This window comes from Notolabrus celidotus, chromosome 14 (genome assembly GCF_009762535.1).
Source record: "Notolabrus celidotus isolate fNotCel1 chromosome 14, fNotCel1.pri, whole genome shotgun sequence".
NCBI lineage: Eukaryota > Metazoa > Chordata > Actinopteri > Labriformes > Labridae > Notolabrus > Notolabrus celidotus.
In genome coordinates, this window is record NC_048285.1 from 4,899,179 (window position 1) to 4,921,265 (window position 22,087).

At 43.1% G+C, this 22,087-nt stretch overlaps 1 protein-coding gene across 6 annotated transcripts in view; it reads right to left on the minus strand.

Annotated features, from left to right (window-relative positions):
• Window positions 1–22,087, minus strand: part of LOC117825006 (endothelin-converting enzyme-like 1) — a 184,237-nt gene that overhangs the window by 48,863 nt on the left and 113,287 nt on the right. For all 6 annotated transcript variants that reach the window (XM_034700580.1, XM_034700579.1, XM_034700576.1 and 3 more), the window contains 6 exons: window positions 18,062–18,221; window positions 8,189–9,345; window positions 5,804–5,872; window positions 4,863–4,973; window positions 4,646–4,738; window positions 699–823 (listed from right to left, as the gene is read on the minus strand). In XM_034700580.1, the coding sequence (XP_034556471.1) occupies window positions 699–823; window positions 4,646–4,738; window positions 4,863–4,973; window positions 5,804–5,872; window positions 8,189–9,043 (1,253 nt within the window). In that variant the 5' untranslated portion in view covers window positions 9,044–9,345; window positions 18,062–18,221. The remainder of the gene's footprint in view (window positions 1–698; window positions 824–4,645; window positions 4,739–4,862; window positions 4,974–5,803; window positions 5,873–8,188; window positions 9,346–18,061; window positions 18,222–22,087) is intronic.

Below are 22,087 nucleotides of genomic sequence, written 5' to 3' on the forward strand. Positions count from 1 at the left end.
CGTGGATCCAGCCTCATACATAAATGACAAGTAACAAATCCAGCCGCCAGTCATGCAGCCACTCAGCCATGCATGAGGCCTGAGAGCTGTTGTGTATTTGTGCAGAGCGCAGTGACTATTGGAGAGCTGTCAGTTGCTGTGACACACATCCTGACGTGCAGCAGCCCTCCCGGACCCCCCCTGGAGTCTGTCAGGACGGCAGAAGAAGTGGAAAGAAAGAGTTTGTGTGTGTGTGTGTGTGTGTGTGTGTGTGTGTGTGTGTGTGTGTGTGTGTGTGTGTGTGTGTGTGTGTGTGTCCGTCTGAGTCTGCAGGTGGTAGAAAGGTTTGGGTGTAGATCAATAATAATCAGCTGCAGCAGAAGTGGAAGTTCGCCCAACAGTGACTCACGCACACACACTGCACACATAAATACATGCACAGCAGCTCTCAAAACACAATCTATACACCTCGTGACACTACCTCATAGTCCGAACTGTAGTGACAGCCCTAAACCAAAGGCATCACACACACACACACACACACACACACACACGAGCACACACCAAACAACCTCAAACAAAAGCGCTTACTAGCGCTCGAAAAGTACAGGCTCAAAAATTCCTGCGTCTAATTTCATCGATTTTCAATACACCTCGGCGCCCTCATCTTTCCCTCCCCTCCCCCAGACCCTCACCCCTTACGCCCTCTCTTTCTTTACCTCTTCGATGTGGTCTTGATGATGTCAGAGACTTTCTGTATGTAGTCAGTGGCGAGCACTACGATCTCTTCGTCTTCTGAGAAATTATCGTGGAAGATTCTGTCCAGCAGGCGTTTCCAGTGAAGCTGCAGCAAGAAGAGGAACGAGAGGATTCCTGCTGTTACAATAAAATATCCCCGTATTCAATATTTAGCAAATACAACACAAAACCTATGCAGTAATTATATTAACAGAAGTTTAATACTTCTGTTATAGCCAGGGGGAGAGTCGCTCAGTGTGCCTTATAAAGGAAGGAAATCAGGGAAATTAAAGAAGGTGCAAATTCTGTCAATAAAAACAAGCATTCAAATACATGAAAAAACAAACAAGCGCCAGATAAGAAGAAAAGGTATGAGCTTAGAATAATAAAACATGTAAAAGATGTGAAACAAAGGAATACACAGGAGCATTAAAATATGTAAAAGATAAGAATAAAAGAAAGGCAGGGGAATGTTTAGTTAAAGGCAATCTTCAGTAAACACTTCTTTATTAATCCTTTAAAAGTAGTCACAGAGTTTGCATCTCTTACACCCCGAGGAGGGGAGTTTCCAAAGCTTTGGAGTATTAAAATATTCTGAGGTCCAAATATTCTTATGCGTGAGACACTTTGTATTGAACACCAGCAGCAGAGGATCAAAGAGTCCCTGAATTATAAAATGACAAAGAAAGTTTGCTCATTCCAAATCCTTAAAAGCAGCTTTTTAAAGCAGGTAAATAACTTCAAATCGATCCTCCTGCAGAGACACAGGGAGCTCGGGATTTTTGTATTTGTGTGATCGTGTGTGTTTGAGAATCTCACAGCAGAGGATCGAAGAGGTGGTGAATGAATATAAAAGAATGAATGACTGATTAAGGCTGGACTGAAACTATTAAAGATAAAGGTCAAGTTTATTCATGCCGAGCTTTTCACTTAGAAAACTCACAAAGTGCTTCACACGGACAGAGAAAACAAATAACATCATGATGAGAGGTGAGGTGGTTATGAGGCATGGATATAAAGTAAGTGTGTAAAAATGTAAGAAAGACAATAAACACTCAGTTAATGGTGCATTCAAAGACGTAGGATAATATCTGACACTGGTACTTCAGCTCATATAACATCAGGGATTCTCAGAAAGAAAAACCAGGGGTTGCATTACAAGTCTGTATCTGACACATTCTTGCTCTGTGAACAGTAAACATCAGCTGATCCAGTTTAACTTACCTTTGTTTATATGTGCAGTGTGTTTACTTTAACAGACTTCATGTTTGTTTAATGAAACAGAGACCGTTAAAGGTCAGTCTTTGTTTTTGATGAATGGGGGACCAACATTTAGCACATGAACTCATTTCTGTTTATCAGACCTTTAAGAAATAAATGAGGCTTTTTAATATGCAAACTAAGAACAGAGCTGTGAAGTTTAAGGTGTTTATAATATTTAATTATGTTTTATGTGCAAAACCATTCACACCAGGCAGAGTTATTAAACCGCACGTTCTATATGTGAAGATATAAATCAGCTTTACGGTATGAATGCAGTGAAAATAAGAGGCTAGATTTGACGACTTTTTCCAGTGTTTGATTTTGAGGTTGTCAGAGGGTCCTGTATCTTAAATACACTGAGTTATTAATGCACATGCTTAAGAAAGGAAACATACATAAACGTTTCTTGAACTGCTGATGATAAAACTTAAAATTAGAGTTCAGTTAGAGAGAAACTATTCTGTTTTAAAGATTCAAAAGCCAAAAAAAAATCATCATTGGTGATCTGTTTTGCTTTAAATAACATCATTTTACATTTCGTACCAAATTATCTTTTCATATTGGTTCTGATACCAAAATATTTACATTTTCTACATGGATTTTGCATCCACTTGCAGATATATAATCCCTGATTCTACATAAAAATGTATAATCTGTACTCAGAAGTCTGGATTCAAAACATGTTTGTGTTAAAAAGTGTTTTAATGTTTTGGGGCGCCGTTTGCCTAGCGGTCTAAGCACGCCCCCTCATATACAGAGGCTATAGGCCTCTTGTATTCGCTGCATGTCTCCCCCCTCTCTCTACTTCACACATCTCCTGTCTCTCTACAGCTGTCCTATCCAATAAAGGCAAAATGACCCAAAAACATAACTTAAAAATAAATTAATAAAAATAAATGTTTGCAGGAAAAACAGTCTGTGTGGAGAGCAAAAGCAGGCTGGACTGCTGCAATGAAATTACATTCTGCAGTAATCTGACAATGATTTATTTATACCTATAAACAGGTATCTTCATCAAGTACAGCTAAAAAAACTGTTCTAGATTAAACATTAACACTTGAGAGAGGAATCTGTTCAACACTGTGCTGCATGAGCCATCAGCGTTTAGTTTTCCGACTCCCTGGAACGCATCATGAATAATCCATCTGACCATCCATCATTCTTTAGGACAGACCTGACAAAGTTTGTAGTTTTACTTTATTACAAGTCTTAATCATGATGATGTTATTTCAATAAAACTTGAGACTCATTTATTGCAAATAAATAAGAAGTGTCTTTGTGTCTGCTGGTTATGTTGCAGATGTAAACGCAGCACGGAAAGGGAAGCCTTGTTTTGAAGTCATTTTTTGAACCCGCTTGCTTACGCCAAAATCACTTAAAAGTTAGCATCTGTTCTCAGAGGCATGTTTCATAACTTGTCGTCAGATGTTGGTGAGGATTTCTGATGTGTTTTGAAACTGGCAGAAGTTGTTCAAGTAAAAGGAAGTTTCCAGATCATTTACAAAATGACATAAAAGCAGTAAAACCTCATATTTAAGATGCTTGATTGAGCAAATATCTGACATTTAGGTAGAAAATGAACTGAAATGATTCATCAGTTTTCAAATAATTCGATTTTTTGATGCACATTTCTGTATTTTTTTAAATTCCCCCCAGCCTTTGAATGTAGTGTATAATCTGTAAACAATGAGTCATATTGAAGCACATCAGAAAACAACTGGTACTAACAGATCTGTGATGAGTCCAGGTCTCTCTGAGGATCTCTGTCTGGTTCCAGTCTTTACGTCTCACACCATCCTCTTTGTCATCTTAACGACATTTTTCCAGTGAGTTCCGATTTAAAGTGACAGAGCTTCAGGGTTTACATCACTTTTCAGTCCAACTTGGAGCAATTAAATATCCGCAAAGTGAGGCTGTTAATCAGCTCTCTGCCTGTCCTGCTTGAATTTCTCTCTTCTAATCTGCTTCAGATTCTCTTTTTTCTTGTCTCTCTCTTTGTGCGCCTCTCTCTCTTTCATTCCCACCCACACTGTTTTTTTCTTCTTTCTGTGTTTGGTTTTTTTTTGGCAGAAAAGTTGGAATCAAACTATTTATCTTCCTCTCAGAACCTGCCCAGTTTGCATCTCTCCATCCATCCATCCCTCTGTCCCCCCACCATGGGACATCTTGAGGATTCTCTGTCATTGCTACGGGACTGCTTTTCCTACGTCTTCTCTGTCTCCCCTCTCTCCCCTCTCCTCCCTCCTTCTATCATTCCCAACAACCCCCCATGTCTCCTCATTTTCCCCTTCTCTTTCCGCCTATTGCTTTCACTCCGTTCCTCAGCCTCCCTGTGTTCCCCTGCAGGGCGGACAGCTTTTGTGACTCACTTAGGCCTCTATGTGTGTGTCAGTGCATGTGTGTGTATTTGTAGCACTTCACCGCTCTCTCCTCAAACACACACATGCACACACACGCACACACTGGACCTCCTCCTGTGTGCTCACACACACTCGCCACACTGCTTAAAATGCTCGGTTGGAGTTCAAATCTTAATCCATCACGTCTGCATCCACCCAGAATACATGTAGACACACACGTACCTATAAATGATGGGTCTGTGTGTGTGCAGTGTGTGACGATGTGTGTATGTGTATGTGTGTGTGTGTGTGTGTGTGGTACTCACACTGGGAGCGATACGCTGTAGTTGCCTGAGGGTGATGCGGTTATACATGGTGCTGATGTCCTTTCTTTGGTCGTCATACTCTGACACAGTGATCTGGAGAGAGAGAGGGGACTTTACTTAATACACATACACACATGCACACACACACACACACACACATACACACACACAAACACACACTGACACACACAGATGCATGTATGAGACATCAGCTCACGTTGGCCAGACGTGTCTCCAGCTGTATTATCTCCTTGGACTTCTGCGTGGCGTTGTGAGCTCCCAGCATGCTCAGCAGTCGCTCCATCAGCGCCTTGTACGCCGCCAGGATCTGTGAGGCACAATGACATCAGCCCATCAGACACGACATCATCAGTAATGACCGGTGACGGGGGTGACATGTGGCAGAGTGGACAGGATAACAAAAGCACAGCGGGTGACAGAGGAAAACAGGTGGATTGATGAAGAAGAGGGAGAGAGACAAGTCAAGGAGACAGATGGAGGAGGAGAGGTGGGAAGGAGGGAGAGGAGGAAGCAAGGGAGGGGAGAAGGAAAGGAGGGCAGTAGGAGGGGAGAAGAAGTGAAATTACAAGTAAGGGAAGGAAAAGAGGAGGAGTGCTAATGTGTCCGTACTGGATGTTGGGGGTGAAGCATTTTAGATATGCAACAGATTTTCAAATAACATGTCCTTCATTTCAACTAAAGTTTGTTGATGCACTTTAAACTAACTTCATACAGACATTAAAAAAAGCCACAAAGAGGGACCAGAATGGGGTTTGAATCTAATGTCAATAAAGACATTTTGGAGTAACAGAGGATTGTTTTGGATCAAAATGACTAACTTTTTCTTACTTTGAAATGTAGAGAAGTTGAGATAAAAATCCTGATTTGGATTTAAAGTGTGAGTCAATGTATTGATTCCACGTGGGAATCAGGTGTCTCCTGGATGAGACAGAAACAGCACGCCGGCGTGACACACTACAGAAACTCTGCTCCTCTTGCTGAATGATTTGGCACATTTTTAAGGGGTCTCTCATGGATTAAAGGGGGGAAGACAAGAGGAGAGGACAGGAAGGAAGAAAGGGAAAGATTGAGGGATGTTGTAGGTCACAGTGAGAGAGATGGCGGGGTGAGAGGAATCAGATAGAGGAGCGTGCTTACCTTCACACTGTCCTCATCCTGCCCGAGGTAAAGACTTCTCTCTGGCAGCGTGAGCCCCTCCTGATCAACCTGCAGAGCCACACACACACACACACACACACACACACACACACACACACACACACACACAGACTCATGCACAAGTCTTTTCAGATACATAGACACCCATGTGTTGCTCTGCCCCTGACAGCTGCACATTCAAAGGACTGCTTAATATTTTAATGATCTGTAATAATGCCAACATTTACAAGCCATTCATTATAAAACAAATGTATAAATTATGCATCAAGTTGAATAAATAATGTCAGTATGCAGGGGAGGTGTTTGTGTCTGACTGATTAATCTGAGATAGCTTTTTCTTCAGTCCAAATATATAATCAAAGCTCATTTGTTTATTTGCTTATTTGTTTGATGCATTGACAAACAAATGAAACCGGGACTGATTCCCCGAGCCCATTAGAAAAAGCTCAGAGATAATGCACATGACGCTTTAGGATCATAAACAAAACCAGAGCTTCCACTTTCCACTGCAGCATCACACAGGTTTCTGTCTGCACTGGTTCAATCATGTCGAACATTTCAAAGTGTCACAAGCAATTGACACAAATAAGCGACTCAACTTTCTTTTGATACGTGTGAACGCCTGATTTATTTATCCATCAAAACCAGGGGATTTGCCTGGCACTTTAGCCCAACACGACAGTGAAGGCTGTTTTGTACCTATGTAACAGAGCCCAAGGCTCCAATTTTCAAAAGTAAATTGTCGTAGGTGCAGAAGCTATAATGATACCATATCCTTGTTTATTGCTGAAGTCCAATTCTATGAAACCTGCTGTTAAATAAATATTTTGTTGATTTTGAGTCATGTTAGGCTCACTGTGAGGACAGAAACGGGCTCTGTTGCCGCCGCAGTTTAAATAAATGTGTATAAATATATTCATTTAATAATCAATTAGCAGCCCTCAAGCTGTTCTTCACACAAACAACCGCCCTGCTGCCTCAGGACTGCAAGAAGGAAACTCTACATGTCAGGGGTGGATCCAGAGAGGTGGCCAGGGGTGGTGAAAACCAGGGCCTGTATGCATCCAGCCATCAACACTGAAAATGGGCCGTTTGTACTAATGGTAAAAAAATGATTAGCTGTATGTATGAGTCAGGTTAACGGCCCAACAAAGCATTACATTTAATGGGGGTAGACCTCACCATTACAGGTGCTAACGGCAGGATTACTGCACCTGTTAGGCTGTTTAAAGGATGGAGGACATCGTGCTTATGCGTTTAAGACGAAATATGTGAAGACAACAGATATTTAGGGATCAAATGAATCCTTTGGAAAAGTATGACAATGTCGAAATATTCAGCAAATTTAGATTTAGGAGACACAACACAATTCTTAGGTAACCTACCAACAACACCGTGAAGTGAATCCTTCCCAAACAACTCTGTTAACAAGTCCTTATCCTTCAATGGGGGGACAGGTGGTCCTCCCCCTGGACCAGATTGGTGGCGGTGCTTGTTCCGTAAAGCCGTTGCTGATTTTATTGTTAAGGTCTTCTACTGTGCGCTCAGAAACACCACACACATTAACCTGGTTCAAGATCTGAAGCCAAACTTTCCCTTTCTCCTTGTTTGTTATCTTTGACTTTGATTGACTTGCTGATAACAGCTGTTTGTTCATTCTATATTTTTGTAATAAAACGTCCATTTCTTCTTCCGTTAAAAAAACGTTTGTTCTTGATCTTCTCTCAGTCACAGCGGTACCCCTCGCCATGTTTATTGTTGTTTATGTGTAGTAGGCATGCACAATTTGAATTTGTTGGATCGGGGTTTTCCAGGAGGTTCCCTGGACATATGACGTTTTGCACCAGCCTCGCTTTCATGACGCAATTAGTTAATTGGCCAATTATTTGCAGTCGTGCATGCAGCTAACGCTACAGCCAAATGGGCCGTTCCATAACGGTACGTTAAGACTCATGGTCCCGTGTAATGACAGGACGTGCATACGGGCCCTATTTTTGGTCAAGATGGTGACTACAGTTGCAAAGCCTGGATGCTGAAATGCTCAACCTGACAAACCCACATCACCCAGTCATGCCTAAAAGCCTCATGGGACCATACTTCACAAAATGAACTTCATGCTGAGCCAGAGGAGACTTAAAACCAGAGGCTGAGATGATTTTAGGTACGGCTTCTTGTATCAACCAGTGGAGTCGCCCCCTGCTGGCCATTAAAAGAATGCATGTTTAAGGTGCTTCGGTTTTTAAACCTTCAGGCTAAATCTACATCTTTGATACAGTCTTTGATTCTCCTACACACAAACTCAAAACTCAAACACACTGTGATCTCACACATTTACACCCAGCCTCCATCTTTCCTTGTCCTTACCCTGATGGCGTTCCTGGAGGAGTTTTTGTCATCCACATTGACGGTCAGAGAGAAGAAGACTGCAGTGCTGTACACCCCCTGTGTCCTGTACAGCATCTCATTGAAATCCGGCCTCTGGGGTGCGCCCTCTACCTCCCAGCCAGCAGCACCAGGAGGAGCCCCGACCAGGTCCCACCCCCCACAGCTGTCGATCGCCTCTGTCATGGGGTCAGAGCCCAGCTTGTCGATCTCCTGGATGTTAACACAGGAACGGTAGAACTCCTTGACTTTGCGTTCGGCTGAATCCGGCCCGTTCCTCCGTATGGGCTCCAGCAGGAGGCGCTGTAGCTTCTCCTCATTGTGTTCTCCGATGGCGGTTATGATGCCATAGCTGAGCTTGTCCTCTGGGATGCCGTGACGCCTCAGCCAGCCGCCACACGCAAAAGAGTAGAAGTCCTGGCAGGGCTGAATGGTCGGGTCAATATTGGACTGAACAAATCGTGCGGCCCGCAGCAGGGAGCGTTTGCGTTGGCAGTCCTGTCTGCACTGCGGGTCCTGCTGGTCCAGAGAAATGTACTTGAGTGCCAACATGCTTCCCAAGATGACACACATGCCTGCTGCGAAAACAAGCGCAGAGAGGAGGCAGATCTCCCTCCGGCTCCATCGAGGGAGACCGCCGCCGCTGCTGGTGCTGCTCAGGTCTCTGTTTCGACCATTAGACATGGTCCCGCCTCGGCCACGCCCCACGTGACGGTCCAGACTACCCCCCAGGTGAAGGGTCATGCCGTTGCTGAGGATGTCACTGCTATAACGACCGCCATATTTTACTTCCTGGAACTCATCATAGTGCGCAGTTAGAGAGTACGTCTTCTCCATGTCAATGAGCTGTCACTGAGAAGAAGCAGCAGAAGCACGTAGAGGGAGATTTCTATTTCAGTGAACGGCCATGAGTGCTCCTGCTGAGACAAATAAGTGGACAAAACACTGAAGTGATGTCAGAATCCTGCTGGCCCTCTTATCCAAAGTGTCCTTTATTCTTTCTCAAATCAAAATCCAGGAAAGCACAGGGGTCCCATCGTGCAGGAGAGATCTCACGGGTCCTGCTCTCATCCTCTTTCTCTCTGCTCCCTTTCCATTTGCTCTCTTCTCCTCGCTCCCTCCAACCAGTTACAGGTCACCTGTCGATAAAAATAGAAATGAGATAGGGGAGGGCTGTAAGTCTAGAGAGAGAGATAGGAAATTGAATCCATGATTACAACAGCAGAGACCCACAAAAAAGCGTCTGTTTTGGCGCTTTCCCCGACTTTGTCTGGTTGTGTTGTTTGTCGGGCAAAGCTGTTGGATTGATCAGCGATAGTCATCCCTCAGGGAGACGGTGTCCCCGGGAGACTCACGGCTTTGGATGGATCAATGCAGAAACAGGCTGAAAGAGGAGCATCAGCTGGGTACGGAGAGGTGTTGCAATCACTATAACTTAGCTGGTGTCGGTTCAAAAACGGATGCAAAACTTTTTTATTATCACAGACGGACGGGCAAGATTTATATCCTGGTCTCAAACTAACGAAAGCAGCAGCTCAGAGGACATCAGCTGATCCTCATGGAGATTTTACAGGAATAAGAAGCCGTCACAGTACTAGCAGGAAGTATAAATCTCATGTGCAAACACCCTCTAGTGTTTTCAATGCAACTGAAAACAGAAGACTCACTGAAAGCTCAAATATTGGTTCAACACTGCAGTTTCCTGGTTGTGTTTTAAATATATCTTGGGTAGCAATCACTGTTCCTCATGAGGAAGAATGGACTGTACTCTTCTTTTCTAGTCTTTCCTTCCACCAATTTGTGGTTCAGTGTCTCAAGGATGCTCAGGTATCAATCGATCTTTATTTATAAAGCGCCAATTCACAACAAACGTTACCTGAAGACTCTTTCCAAACAGAGCAGGTCAAGACAGTATTCTATGTTCTATTATTAACAAAGACCTAACATCAAGACAGGATCAGATCCAGTCCCCTCTTACAGACAGGACTCAGTCTGATTTCATCTTAATCCACCATGAGCAGAGCACTTTGCAGCATTTAGAAAGTTACAGTGGCAAGGACAAACTTCCTTTAACAGGCAGAAACCTCCAACAGGACCAGACTCAGGCTTTCGAGAGACGTCTGCCTGTAAGATATGTGACTGCAGGAGCTGGGATCAAACTGCCAACCATCTTATTAAGAGTTGAGCCACTGTATCACTGAGCCACACCTGCTCTAGCCAGGAAAAAACACACAACTGACATTTAAATTGCGTCATACACCTGCTTCTAGCAACGTTATTTTCTGGTATGATATCTGATCTTTTACACAAGTGTGGCTTCCTGGTTCTTCATCCCTCACTGCCCCAGGTTAGCTATTGTCTTACTAAGTCATTGGGTTGTAATATATGCTGATTTATCTTGAAATATGAACAGATATTTACTGTTTTCTTGTATTTTCAGTAGCTAAAGAATCTTAAAGAGGTGCATTCATTAAAACTATATTTTATGCAACTTCAGAAGTTGCAAAAAGTACGACATTTAAACAGCATTTGAGCTTTCCATCCTGATCATCCTGGCCGATACTTTGGATTCACAGCATCTATGTGCTGCAAACGCACTCATGAGGACATACTTTTAAGCTGTTTGCATCCCCCTTACCTTACATGTAGCCTGTAGGCAGCTGACTGACTGATAAATCAGTTTTTGGATGCGGTCCTGATGTGAGTTTGTAGGCCCTTGATTGTGTGTGAGTGTTTTGGGTGGCTAACTGCAGTGAAAGCTCTGAAAGCGATCTGTGAAAATTGATCCCCGTTATCTATTCTTAGAACGGCAAACTTCAGCGCCGATGTCTTTAACAAGCCTCCCCCCCTCGCCTTACGGGAGTGCTGTATGTAGATAAGAAGGAGAGGAGAATAAAAAGTGAAGGATAGAAGGGCAGCAAAGAGACATAAGAAGCAGGATTTACAGGTGAGGAGCAAGGTAACTCATCTTAAGAGGGGTGGTGTTAACTTAAAGTGGGAAAACGGAGAGATAGGAGGGAGAGGGTGCATGAGTGAGGAGGAGATTAAATTCTTGTCCACCATGCAGAGCGCTGCAGGTTTAAACTCAGTGATTATTACTCTGCTTTAATGATGCACAATGATTGTTTGTGAATAAGAGTGAAGACAAAACAGTATAGGCCATAAAGCCCGCCTCCTCCATGTTAACAGATGGAACATGGGTGAAACTTTAAAATCAGAATACATGTGAAATACATTTTTCTCAAACATGGTTTCTGTTATTAAAGTCAGCTCTTATAACACTTATTTAAGTCCAAGTGCTCGTTTTTCTGAGTCATTTATTTTCAATTAGTTATTCAATGATTTGTAGGGGAGTGTAATGCAATGATTGACAGCACTGTTGTCAAAAGAGGCTCCTGCAGCGCTAAGTACAAATTTCCTTTCACAGGCAGAAACCTCCAGCAGGACCAGACTCATAGTAGACATAGAAATCTGTTCTGCACCGAGCTGAGGGATCACTGTTTCATAAGTTAATGTGTGTTTTGGTTTTGTAAGGTGCAGGAGGTCAACACCACAGCTCCACCACATAATCCCAACTGCACATTAATATGTCAGTGCCCTGCTCGGGGTCATTTTGGGCTTTATGTTTGTACAACAGGGTGCGGTGTAGAGATGCATCATTTATCTTTATATAAAGCCAAAGTTGAACATCAGCAGCTGGGTTCTACTTGTTGTAGCTGTGTGAGGAATCTGTGCCGAACATATAATCTGCTCCTGCGAGGGACCACAACGCCCAGCCTGCCCATAGCAGACCTTTAAACTCACTCTAAACTTAAACTACATTTAAAGTCGGCCACATCTTGCCAGTCCTGTTGTTATAATCCAGGAATATTTCTAAAAAGACCTCTTCTTGATCCTTCTGTTAGATCGTTGGAGGAGCACCTGTGGTTCTGAATGTGTCCTAACTGACCCTAAGCACAGCTGCATTTTCCCCTGTACAGATAAGAGGGTATTGTGAGATTCACCTTGATGCAGGTGGAAGATGAGACCAAGGATTTGATATCTTAGAATAAAATCTTGTAATATTTATCTGTCAGTAGGCTGTATCAGTGTGAACAAAGACTCCTGTCTGCAGTCTCTCTCTCTCTCTCTCTCTCTCTCTCTCTCTCTCTCTCTCTCTCTCTCTCTCTCTCTCTCTCTCTCTCTCTCTCTCTCTCTCTCTCTCTCTCCTCTCTCCTCTCTCTCTCTCTCTCTCTCGTTTTGTAAAGCATGCCGCTGTCTGGCTGTAAATCAGTGTGATTGTCTGCCCAGCATATGAGCAAGCAATTATTATATAATATTACATGATTCCTCAGCTGAATGGCATATAAATAAATTCACAATATGCTAAGTTAAATGGTGATACAAGGGTCTAATTTAAAGCTCCTGTGAGGAACTTTTATTTCATGTCGATTTTGGAGGAAAAACAGGAACTCTCTTTTTGCTGATCTTGTCCTCAACATGTGTAGCTTCTGTTTTCTGGCACAAAGTCTCATCCTGCTGTCTGTAAACTTATCACTCACTGAGCATCAACTGATTAGAGGCTTAAGAAACAGCAATCCAGAAATAATCAATTTTCCTGCAACAGTTAACAGCGACACTGTTCATTTTGGTTTGCTTCATAACCAATAAATAAAGATATTCTGAAATATCCCTCGCCGAGACTTTCATGATGCATGATTTTAAAGATCATTATTTGGGCTTTCATGCTTTTATTGAAGGATACAACAGCAGACACAGTCATATTCATGGAAGACAGAGTTGGCTGTGACATGTGGAAAAAAAGCCGAGGGTGGGAGTCAAGCCTTGGGCTGTAGCCTCTGCACATGGGGCACATGATGCATGCTTACACCATTTCATGAAACAACCATACGGGCAGAAGTGTTTCTAGTTCTCCCTGCTGCATGACAATGAAAGAGGGCCGTACATTCCTGTCCTGAAGTCCTGTCAGGTGGAAAGATTTAGCGACAGCGTGCATGAGTCTACGACTCTCTCTCTCTCCATGCTAACAGAAGGGAGCAGTGACAGCTGCAGCTCAGAGAGTGGGCATCTTAAAACAGGAGAAAAGGTTGTGTCGCTCTGATTTGTTGTTATCAATTCAACTCATTGTTTATTTATCCTCTGCTTTGTTACAAACAGAAACACATCCACAATAAAAAAACAGCTGCATCCACTCACTCTCAGCCTCCTGGACTTCAAACTCATCACATTCATGAATTAATCTGAATGTGATCGTTATTGAATCTGTGCATGAAGTGAACGCATCCCCTCTTTCTCCGTCTCTCTTTCAAACACACACACGCCTCGTCTCCTGTCACAACTCCTAAAGCACTGTAATAAATTACTATACACACACACACACGATCACACACACGATCACACACACACAGTTTCACACTCTGAGTGGACACCCATTGTATGGCTAATGGATTGGATCGTGTGGGTACCATCACAGGCAGAGGCATGTGTGATGAATGGCTATTTACTGAACATGACAGGGCCTAATATCGGAGAGTTATACTAACACAGCTACACACACACACACACACACACTGCACATGCATGGATGCTTAAATGTATCAGGAACACACTACTGGTGATACATAGCACCATGTCAGATGTAAAGCATTTCCCATATATCTTTCAGCGACAGACAATGACTTATTAAATTAGAGCAGGGTTCTCAAAATGTGGTCCGGGGACCTTCAGGGGTCCTAAAGATGGTATGAAATGCTCACAGCAGTCTATTACACACACATCTGTAAAGAATGAAACAATATCTACTCCTCTGAGAAAACAGAGTGCAGTAAATTATATGTGCAGACTTTATTTCACCGTTCATTAGAGCTGAACTTTTCCAAATAAAATCAAGTTCACGTCTTTCTATAATGCAACATCAGGGACTCTCTCAGAGCAGCACACTACATGCATCACACCAGGTCTGCTGCTGCACCTGATGCACATTCTCGTCAGCTCTCTGTCGAATGTTTCATCACTTTTAGGGAAACTGAAGCAGGACTGCAGCCGCCCAGAGAAGTGAAATTCAAGGATCTACTCTTTGCCGAGGCCTGTGGATCAAACAGGTCGGAGTGTAACTCACAGGAGATGATTTGTATTTGTTTTCAATCGCTGACTCTTACATTTGTCTGTTATGTAACAGTACAGCTCAAACAGCCGCATCATAGAATGACTTCCTGCAGACTTTAACCCTTAAACAGTAAAATATGGACGTAGTCTCAGTGACAACACCATTTGGATACTGCAGAGGTGCAATGATGGCGGCTACCATTTAGAAAATGCTGACTGTAACTAACTTCCAGCTAATCTATAAACGGGCATAGAGGTGTTAGTCAGTCAAATCAGCCACGCCCCTAAATATGCAAAGCTGCTAGCCTTAATTAACAGATGAGTTACAAAAAACGATGTAGCTTTAGAGACCAAAACTCTTTCATACCAGGCTGTAATCATGTTTCATACTGTTGTAAAAAGTGCATTTTAATATGAGCTCTGATTGGAAATGTTTTCACTTTTGGAGTGAGCTCCAAGTGGACTCTCGAAGAACTGCAGTTTTTTGGCACTCATAGGCTGCAGCTTGCTTCCACCGGACTGTTACGTTGTGATATGTTAACATTTTCATGGAGAGAGTTATGTATGTAGAACAAATCTGCAAAGGCTTTATATAATTCAAAAACCCAAACCGTGATCTTTTCCTGAAACCAGGATTGTCCTCACCAAACCACGCCTGTTGGTTCTGTTTTTCAGAAACTTGAACAGCTACATCATCAGGTTCAGAAAAAGATCCTAACATGGGCTGTGATTGAACCTCAGTGCTGCAGTTTGGCTTCACCTTCCCCACTCTTTTCTCCTGATAGGCTTGATATCTTGCAAACTGCTATCTTGCAAGATCAAACCCATCCTCCCAAATTGATATTTAAATAAGATCAATAGAGTTTGGGGAAATGTACAGCCTTTAAACCATCCATTCACATCATCTATTCTGCAAATATGTGTTTCTACTGCATCTGCAGAATCGTCCCCGAGTAGGATTTGAAGTAGCAGCTTTGAGACTGAACTGAATACTCTTCTGTCATTAAAGTTGGAATTGGTGAATAAAGTCTGTTTTGGATTTTGCAGAAGAAATATGAGAATGTATCTAAATATACTGTAGATGCCGAGACAAGAACTGCTGACACAACAATTTTCTGGACCATGATGTGTTATATAAGGTTTTAAAAGTCTCGAGTTGTTGTGTTGACAGAGGGAGAGGCAGAGGAACAGTGGGGCCGGTATCTGACAGTGCTGAGTGTTAACATTTCTTTAATCTGTGAAGAGGTTCGTTGGGTGTTACTGTAAGTTGTTCGTCACTCTAAAGGCCGAGTGGATCCGTCTGTTGTTCTCCTGACCGCCAATGATTAATCCACAAAGGAGATCAATGAGCAATCAATAAGCAGAGGCCTCTGACAGAGCAGGTTCACATTGCTGTTCTGTAGATGGATCACTGCATAAATGTAGGAGGTCAAAACAGAGAATCAGCTGATCATAAAGCTGTCTCAATCGTTATCTATGCATCTAACAGAACATTGTTGTGAGAGTGTGTGGAGAACAAGTGAAAGTTAATACTTTGCTGCTTTTAATTTTCTCACAAAAATGCTCCCTGAAATGAAAGCTGAGCTTTCTGAATTATTTCCACAGACTTGAAGCGTTTCAGAGCTTACAGGCTTCAGTGCTTTGGGAGTTAACACATCGACACATTAAAGTCTTTCCCCTGGTCCAAGAAACCGGTCAGATTTGTTACAACCAAGACATAAAGGCACCTGGGGGTCAACATCCTCTAGTTGCGAAGATGCCAACGATTGCTGGAGGGCGCATTAAAGCGACCATAAAAGGAGCCGTAAATACAAACTGTCAGTGTTATTCACTGCAGAATCAATATGTTCAACCTTCTGGTCTGTAACCAAAGACCAAACCTGCTAAAATCGCACCATGAACTTTAACTACACAGAAAGCATATGTCCTAACAGACTGTTCTGCTCCCTCCAAACATTATTCACTGAATGAGAGCATCACTCTCTGACTTCAAACTCAAACAAACTTCTTTATTTTTTCAGCTTCAGTTTGTGATGATGTTTGTTGGCAGCCAGAAATAAGAACCTAGCTGTAAACTCTCTTCTTTTATCTCCTCTGAGTCGAGTTACGTCACCTGAAAGCCCCACTAAAAATGGGTTTATTATCCCTCTAATCAAAGTGGTCACAGAGCCTGCCCCGAGAGCTTCACCGCGCTCAGAGGGTTCAGCGTGGGAGTCAAACCCCTTGAGCCTTATCGCCCACCGCCAGAGGCTGCAGCAGAGTGCTACGCTGTGTTTGTATGGACGACACATTTGGACACACGGCTCAAGGGACTGATATAGAACCTGGGGATGCTTCTTAGGCTTGTACCAGAGCAGAGACTCCTCACAGCTGTGCATGTATGACACGCCACACTTTAACCAGAGTTAAAGATGCTGCAGGAAACATGTTGTCCTCTATGTTTCTATTATTTTTTATTAAGACAGAGAAGTTTGACTCATTCCTTAAAGCAATAAGACTGAAAGAACTCTCCCTCTACTCCTTCTATTATGCAAACACACACTCACCGACCATAAAGTGCTCACACAAAGTGTAACTCTATTAACCTTAAAGACTCCCAGAAGCCCTATTCTGGATCCAGCAGTGTGCAACTATGACTCAAATTTAAGACATTATAAATATAGATAATAAGCAATATAACGCACGAGTGCCTTCTCTTGGTTACTGCACTGCTGGGTACATTTCTGTGCGTATTTCTGCTTTTCAGAGAAATGTTACACTTTGTCCGGTTAATATATAACTGCTTTTACAGGGTGTTTTCTTCAGTCGAATGAAGCATTATCGTGAGTATTTGTGGGACATGCACAATGATGATATGTGTGGTGTATCAGTTTCCAAATAAAAGACGCAGTGTGACATCTCGCTGATTTCGGACAGGACTCTGCACAGGGGAGGAGTGCACTTTCCTAGCGCTCATTAGAGGAGTTGAAACTGCTGATCGCGAGTACAGTAAAGGTGTCAAGGCTGATAAAGAGAGCAGCTACAGTCTTCTTTAAACTTTTGGGGCGATGCTTCAACTCGTGATGCGCAAAAAAAGACGCGGAACAGGCTGCTGGTGATGCGCAAAGACGAAAATACGCGAACGGTGAGCACAGAAAGCAGGTAATTCTGCTTTAAGGGTATTTAAGCTGATTGTTTTTGTTTTTTCCGCCCATGTGGAAATGTTTTTTTGCAGAACAAAGCGTGCAATCAAGCAACAGGGAAGTAGCAAACAGATTTTACCTCTCGAATGATTAAAAAAAAACATGATGCGGTACAGTTTTTCCAAAATTGAGTCATTTTCCGTTTGCGTAAAGCGAGCAATTTGAGTGATTTCCCAGCTAAAATCTGATTCGTCTATTCTACTGTATATGGTGCTTTCAAAGGTGGTCCCAAACTGAATCTCATCTGTGAACATCTAAACTTCTACACTCGTGCATCGATACCATGCAGGATTATCTGCGAGACCATGTGCGCAAAGCACGAGTTAACACCTCTCACCAACGTGTCAGCGGCCGAGACGTGACTTTCAACTTCATCTTTTTCAATATTTTAATTTTATTCTCGCCCTCATTCACAAAAATGTGTCCCTTTGAAGAGCCAAGTGCCTGCTGTGTCATTCCTCCACACTGCACGCTGTCAGGGGAAAGAGCAGCCTCAGTACGCGCATCAGAGGTGTGCCCGGGTTTCCCCTGAGCGATAGAAAAAAAAACTTGTGCAAAAAGAGCTTACCTGTGGTGAGTCGAGGAAAATCCCCAGTGGGAATGCAAAGGTGTTTTAAGCTCTCAGTGTGTGGAAGAGAGATCCACTCCAGCGAAGGTCCGAGCGGATTATCCTTCTTCCCCCTCCGGAGATCAACACACACCGGGGTCCACACCGCGGTCTGCCGCCGCTGCAGCGCACAGCCTCCGATGTATGGAGGAAGAGGAGGAGGAGGAGGAGGAGGGAGGGAGGGAGGGAGGGAGGAGGAGAGAAGGAGAGGAGGGGATTCTTCATTAACAAGGTAAGCCACACACTCAAACATATTGAACAGATGGGACTCTCCTCTTTCTTTTATTGTTGCATTCTATTATTTGAAACATTTTGTGAGTTATGATGAAGCTGAATGCACATTTTGGATTAGACTTTCAGGCACAACAACATTGGTTGACTTATATTCTGTTTGTGGAAGGAGACGACTTGAATTTTTGACTTTTGAGGATAAATTCAGCATCAAAACAACCTCAGCTCACAAGAAAAACAAGCCAACAGACTCTGCTGCTAGATATCAAAAGATAAAAAGCTCTCACAAAAAAAATATATATATTTATAAATAAAAACACTTTATCCAAGAGTCATGCACAATTCAACAGCAGCCAAAATCATGCTGTACCTGCAAGGACCTGCTGTTTGAAGATGAATCAAAGACGCAGATTTATAGGCGGAGCAACATCTCATTACAGAACGGTCTGAACAGCATGGATAGAAACATCATGCACCAAGGTCCCCCAAACAAACCTACAAACCAGGAACTTTGGGGAATCTGGTTGATTTCAAGACTTAAAAGTTTGTTTTCTCCTCCAAACTCGATGCAGCAGCCCGGCTTGAATTCTTAAAAACAGTATCTGATAACCTCACAATAGTTCTGTGGTTCATGAGGACATATATATTTGATAAGAGGCTGCAACCTTAAAGCTGATAGGCATTAACCTTGAGTCAGTGAGTTATTAAAAAATGTAGCTTCTCAGGTCAGAATATTTCATTCTTCACAAATCTTTAACAAGTACGACCACAAAGTGTTTGTTCCTCCACTCTGAGTGCTCCCCGGCCTCTTGTTTCAACATTATATTCTTTTAAATTCAACTTTAAGATTTTATTTTCCTTAAATATTCATATTTTTTGCAGCATCATGGTACACAAGGGAGCTTGCTTTTATAGATTTCATTCTCTTTTACTCTGGGTCTCCTGTGTTGTGATTGTTTTCTCACGGTCTTACCTTATTTATCTAATTATCTGCAGATAACAGATCCTATTTTTTGTGATGATTTCTGGCGAGCTGGAAAACAAAACAATGGGCTGGTCGCGGTGATAAGCCGGACCAACAAACCGTGCTGCCATCGCCCACACTAATGAGGAGAGTCCGGCCAGTTTCCATGTTTGTTTTGTGCTTTTAGAACTCAGGGGAGCTATGATCATCTGACGTTACGGTGGTGCTCTCGTGAACACGAGGGAAGCTGCATTACGAGAAAAAATAAGTGGGGATCTCAAGACTTCACTACGGGAAAACAGCAATTCAAATGTGGATGCATGTCTGCTGAGGGCTTCCATACAGCTGTTTGAAGTTGCTTCTCTGTCTTCAGTGAGATTTAATTTTATGCTCCTGCTCTTGTTTTTATGAAAAGCACCATTAATCGCTGGTTGTGAAAGTTATTACACAGTCAAATTTAACATTTACTAAACAGAAGAGGCCTCACTTCTCAAACCCACACTTCGGACCCAGACCAGCGTGAAGCATGCATGGTTAATGTGGTCAGGGTTTGGCTGCAGGGACTGTTTGGGTTCATTTAGTTTGTGGTTTGGACTGAGACACAATACGTTGGTTAAATTCTGTTCTTGTTTATGTTGTGAATACAATGTGTTATGTCATTCTGTGATGCTACATGACAAAGATCCTCTTGTTGACTTCAAGTTTTTACCTCAGACTCAAACTTCGGGGAAAAAGATGCAGATTTACCTGCAATTAAATATGCAGCAATGCAGTAAAAACGTAAACTTCATCAGCTCAGTCCTTGATGGAAGAAAACTACTTTTACAAAGTTTGTTTGTTGAATGCAGCTCTTATTGATCATTTCTGATGTGTTCCAGGGGTTAGCGATGTTACGTGTGGGTTCTCTCAGGGTACCCTGGCTTCCTCCCAAGGTTAATTGGTCACTATGAATTGCCCATAGGTGGAAGCATAAATAAATTAATACATTTTATTTATAGGCGCCTTTCTGGACACTCAAGGTCACCTTACATCATAACCAACAGTAAAAAAACCAACACTCAACAGTAAACAAATACATAAATACAACAGAATAATAATGCAATACTAGAGCAGCTGAAGGCTCTCGACCCCATGGGGGTCAAGCGAGCAGGTTGGAGGGTGAGTTGGGTGGAAGAGGAGGACCTGAGACTATGGGTGGGTATTTTGGTATGGAGGAGCTCAATGAGGTACTGAGGAGCTTGGTTGTGGATGGCCTTCAAAGTGGGAAGCCAGTGAAGCTGCTGCAGGACAGCTGTGATGTGGCTGGTGGAGGGGGTTCTGGTGATGATGCGGGCAGCGCAATTTTGAACCAGTTAAATGGTTGTTTGTCTCTGCATGTTAGCACTGTGATGGACTGGTGATCTGTCCCGGGTGTACTCCACCTCTCGCTGGGATATGCTGCAGCGACTTCAGACAGGAAGCGTCGAAAGACAACGGATGGATGGATGGAAGCGTTCCAGGATATGTGAAAATCTCTCTGCTGAACCGGCACAACATCAGCTGATTTTCTTACTCAAGTTGAAACTTTTGATTGAAACTAAATAGTTAGCCGCACTCGCATGCACATATCTGTTTAATGAGATCAATACATCGCTATCAGATTACAGCTGAGGGGAGGAAGGACGCCCTTAATGAGTTATGCCTGATTTTGAAGTAAGTTTCAGCTCGTTTGCTGTGCAGCGTACATGTGGACATGAAAGCCAGTCACAGCCCGATCAGCTGTTCCTGAGTTTCTGGCATGTTAGAGAGTTTGGTCAGCCGACTGCACACTCTCACATGAGCCGATTTCCCAACTCCCAAGCTTTTTGTTGTGCGATTACACCTGTGTGAATTGATAGTGTCTGAAAGCAAGATGGCAACATGCCCTGTGATGTGGACGACTACACAACATCATGACCACCCATGCAGATGCAGTCTAATGCAATACAACAGGTTCATTTCTACCACGATAGTCATACAGTTGTGCTGGGTATGCTCAGCCTAACAGACTACTTTTATTTTGCATACATCCGAGTGATGATACATGATTGGTCAATTGCACATGGACTACAAATTTACTACGAATGAAATCCAGATGAAGCCTCCCCTCCCTCGCCATCCTACCACAAATGAGGTTTGTATTCAGTGTGTCATTCCTTCCTCTTCAGTGTGTAATACAGTCAGCTAATTTCCCTCCAGCTCTGGATGGTTTTATCCCGCTCTCCCCAGCAGGTCCTGAGCTCATTCTGCTAACAGGTAACAACAGTGAGGGAAACGAGGCACACCACATACACTGGCCTATAATCCGGCTCAGTGAAGCAGTGGATTTGGGTTCAGCTGTCAGCCCGCACAGAGGCAGGACACTTGGAGGAAAAGAAATTATGCCACCACACTCGCAGCCTACAGACCCAGAATTATAACGAGCCCCCAGCAGAGAGGAGGGAGGGAGGGAAGGAGACTGCAGCCCGAGGGACGCCGATGATGAGCAGATGAGCCGGGATCAATGTGGGAGTTTGACGAAAAGAAGGGGGAAGACGGTCCCTCGGCTCTTTGATTCATCCTCATTATTATAAAGGGTGTTATTTACACACCTGCTGCCAGGGAACAAAATGGGAAACTCTCCGTGTCTGGCTCTCATGCACGCACACATAAACAAACATCAACACTGAGAGCAAACACACACATCTGCGCTAACTTCTCCAAATACTTCCTCTTGACAATAATCGAAAAAGTCTATCAGAGCTGCAGCCTTCAGGTCTATTTTCACACGTCTA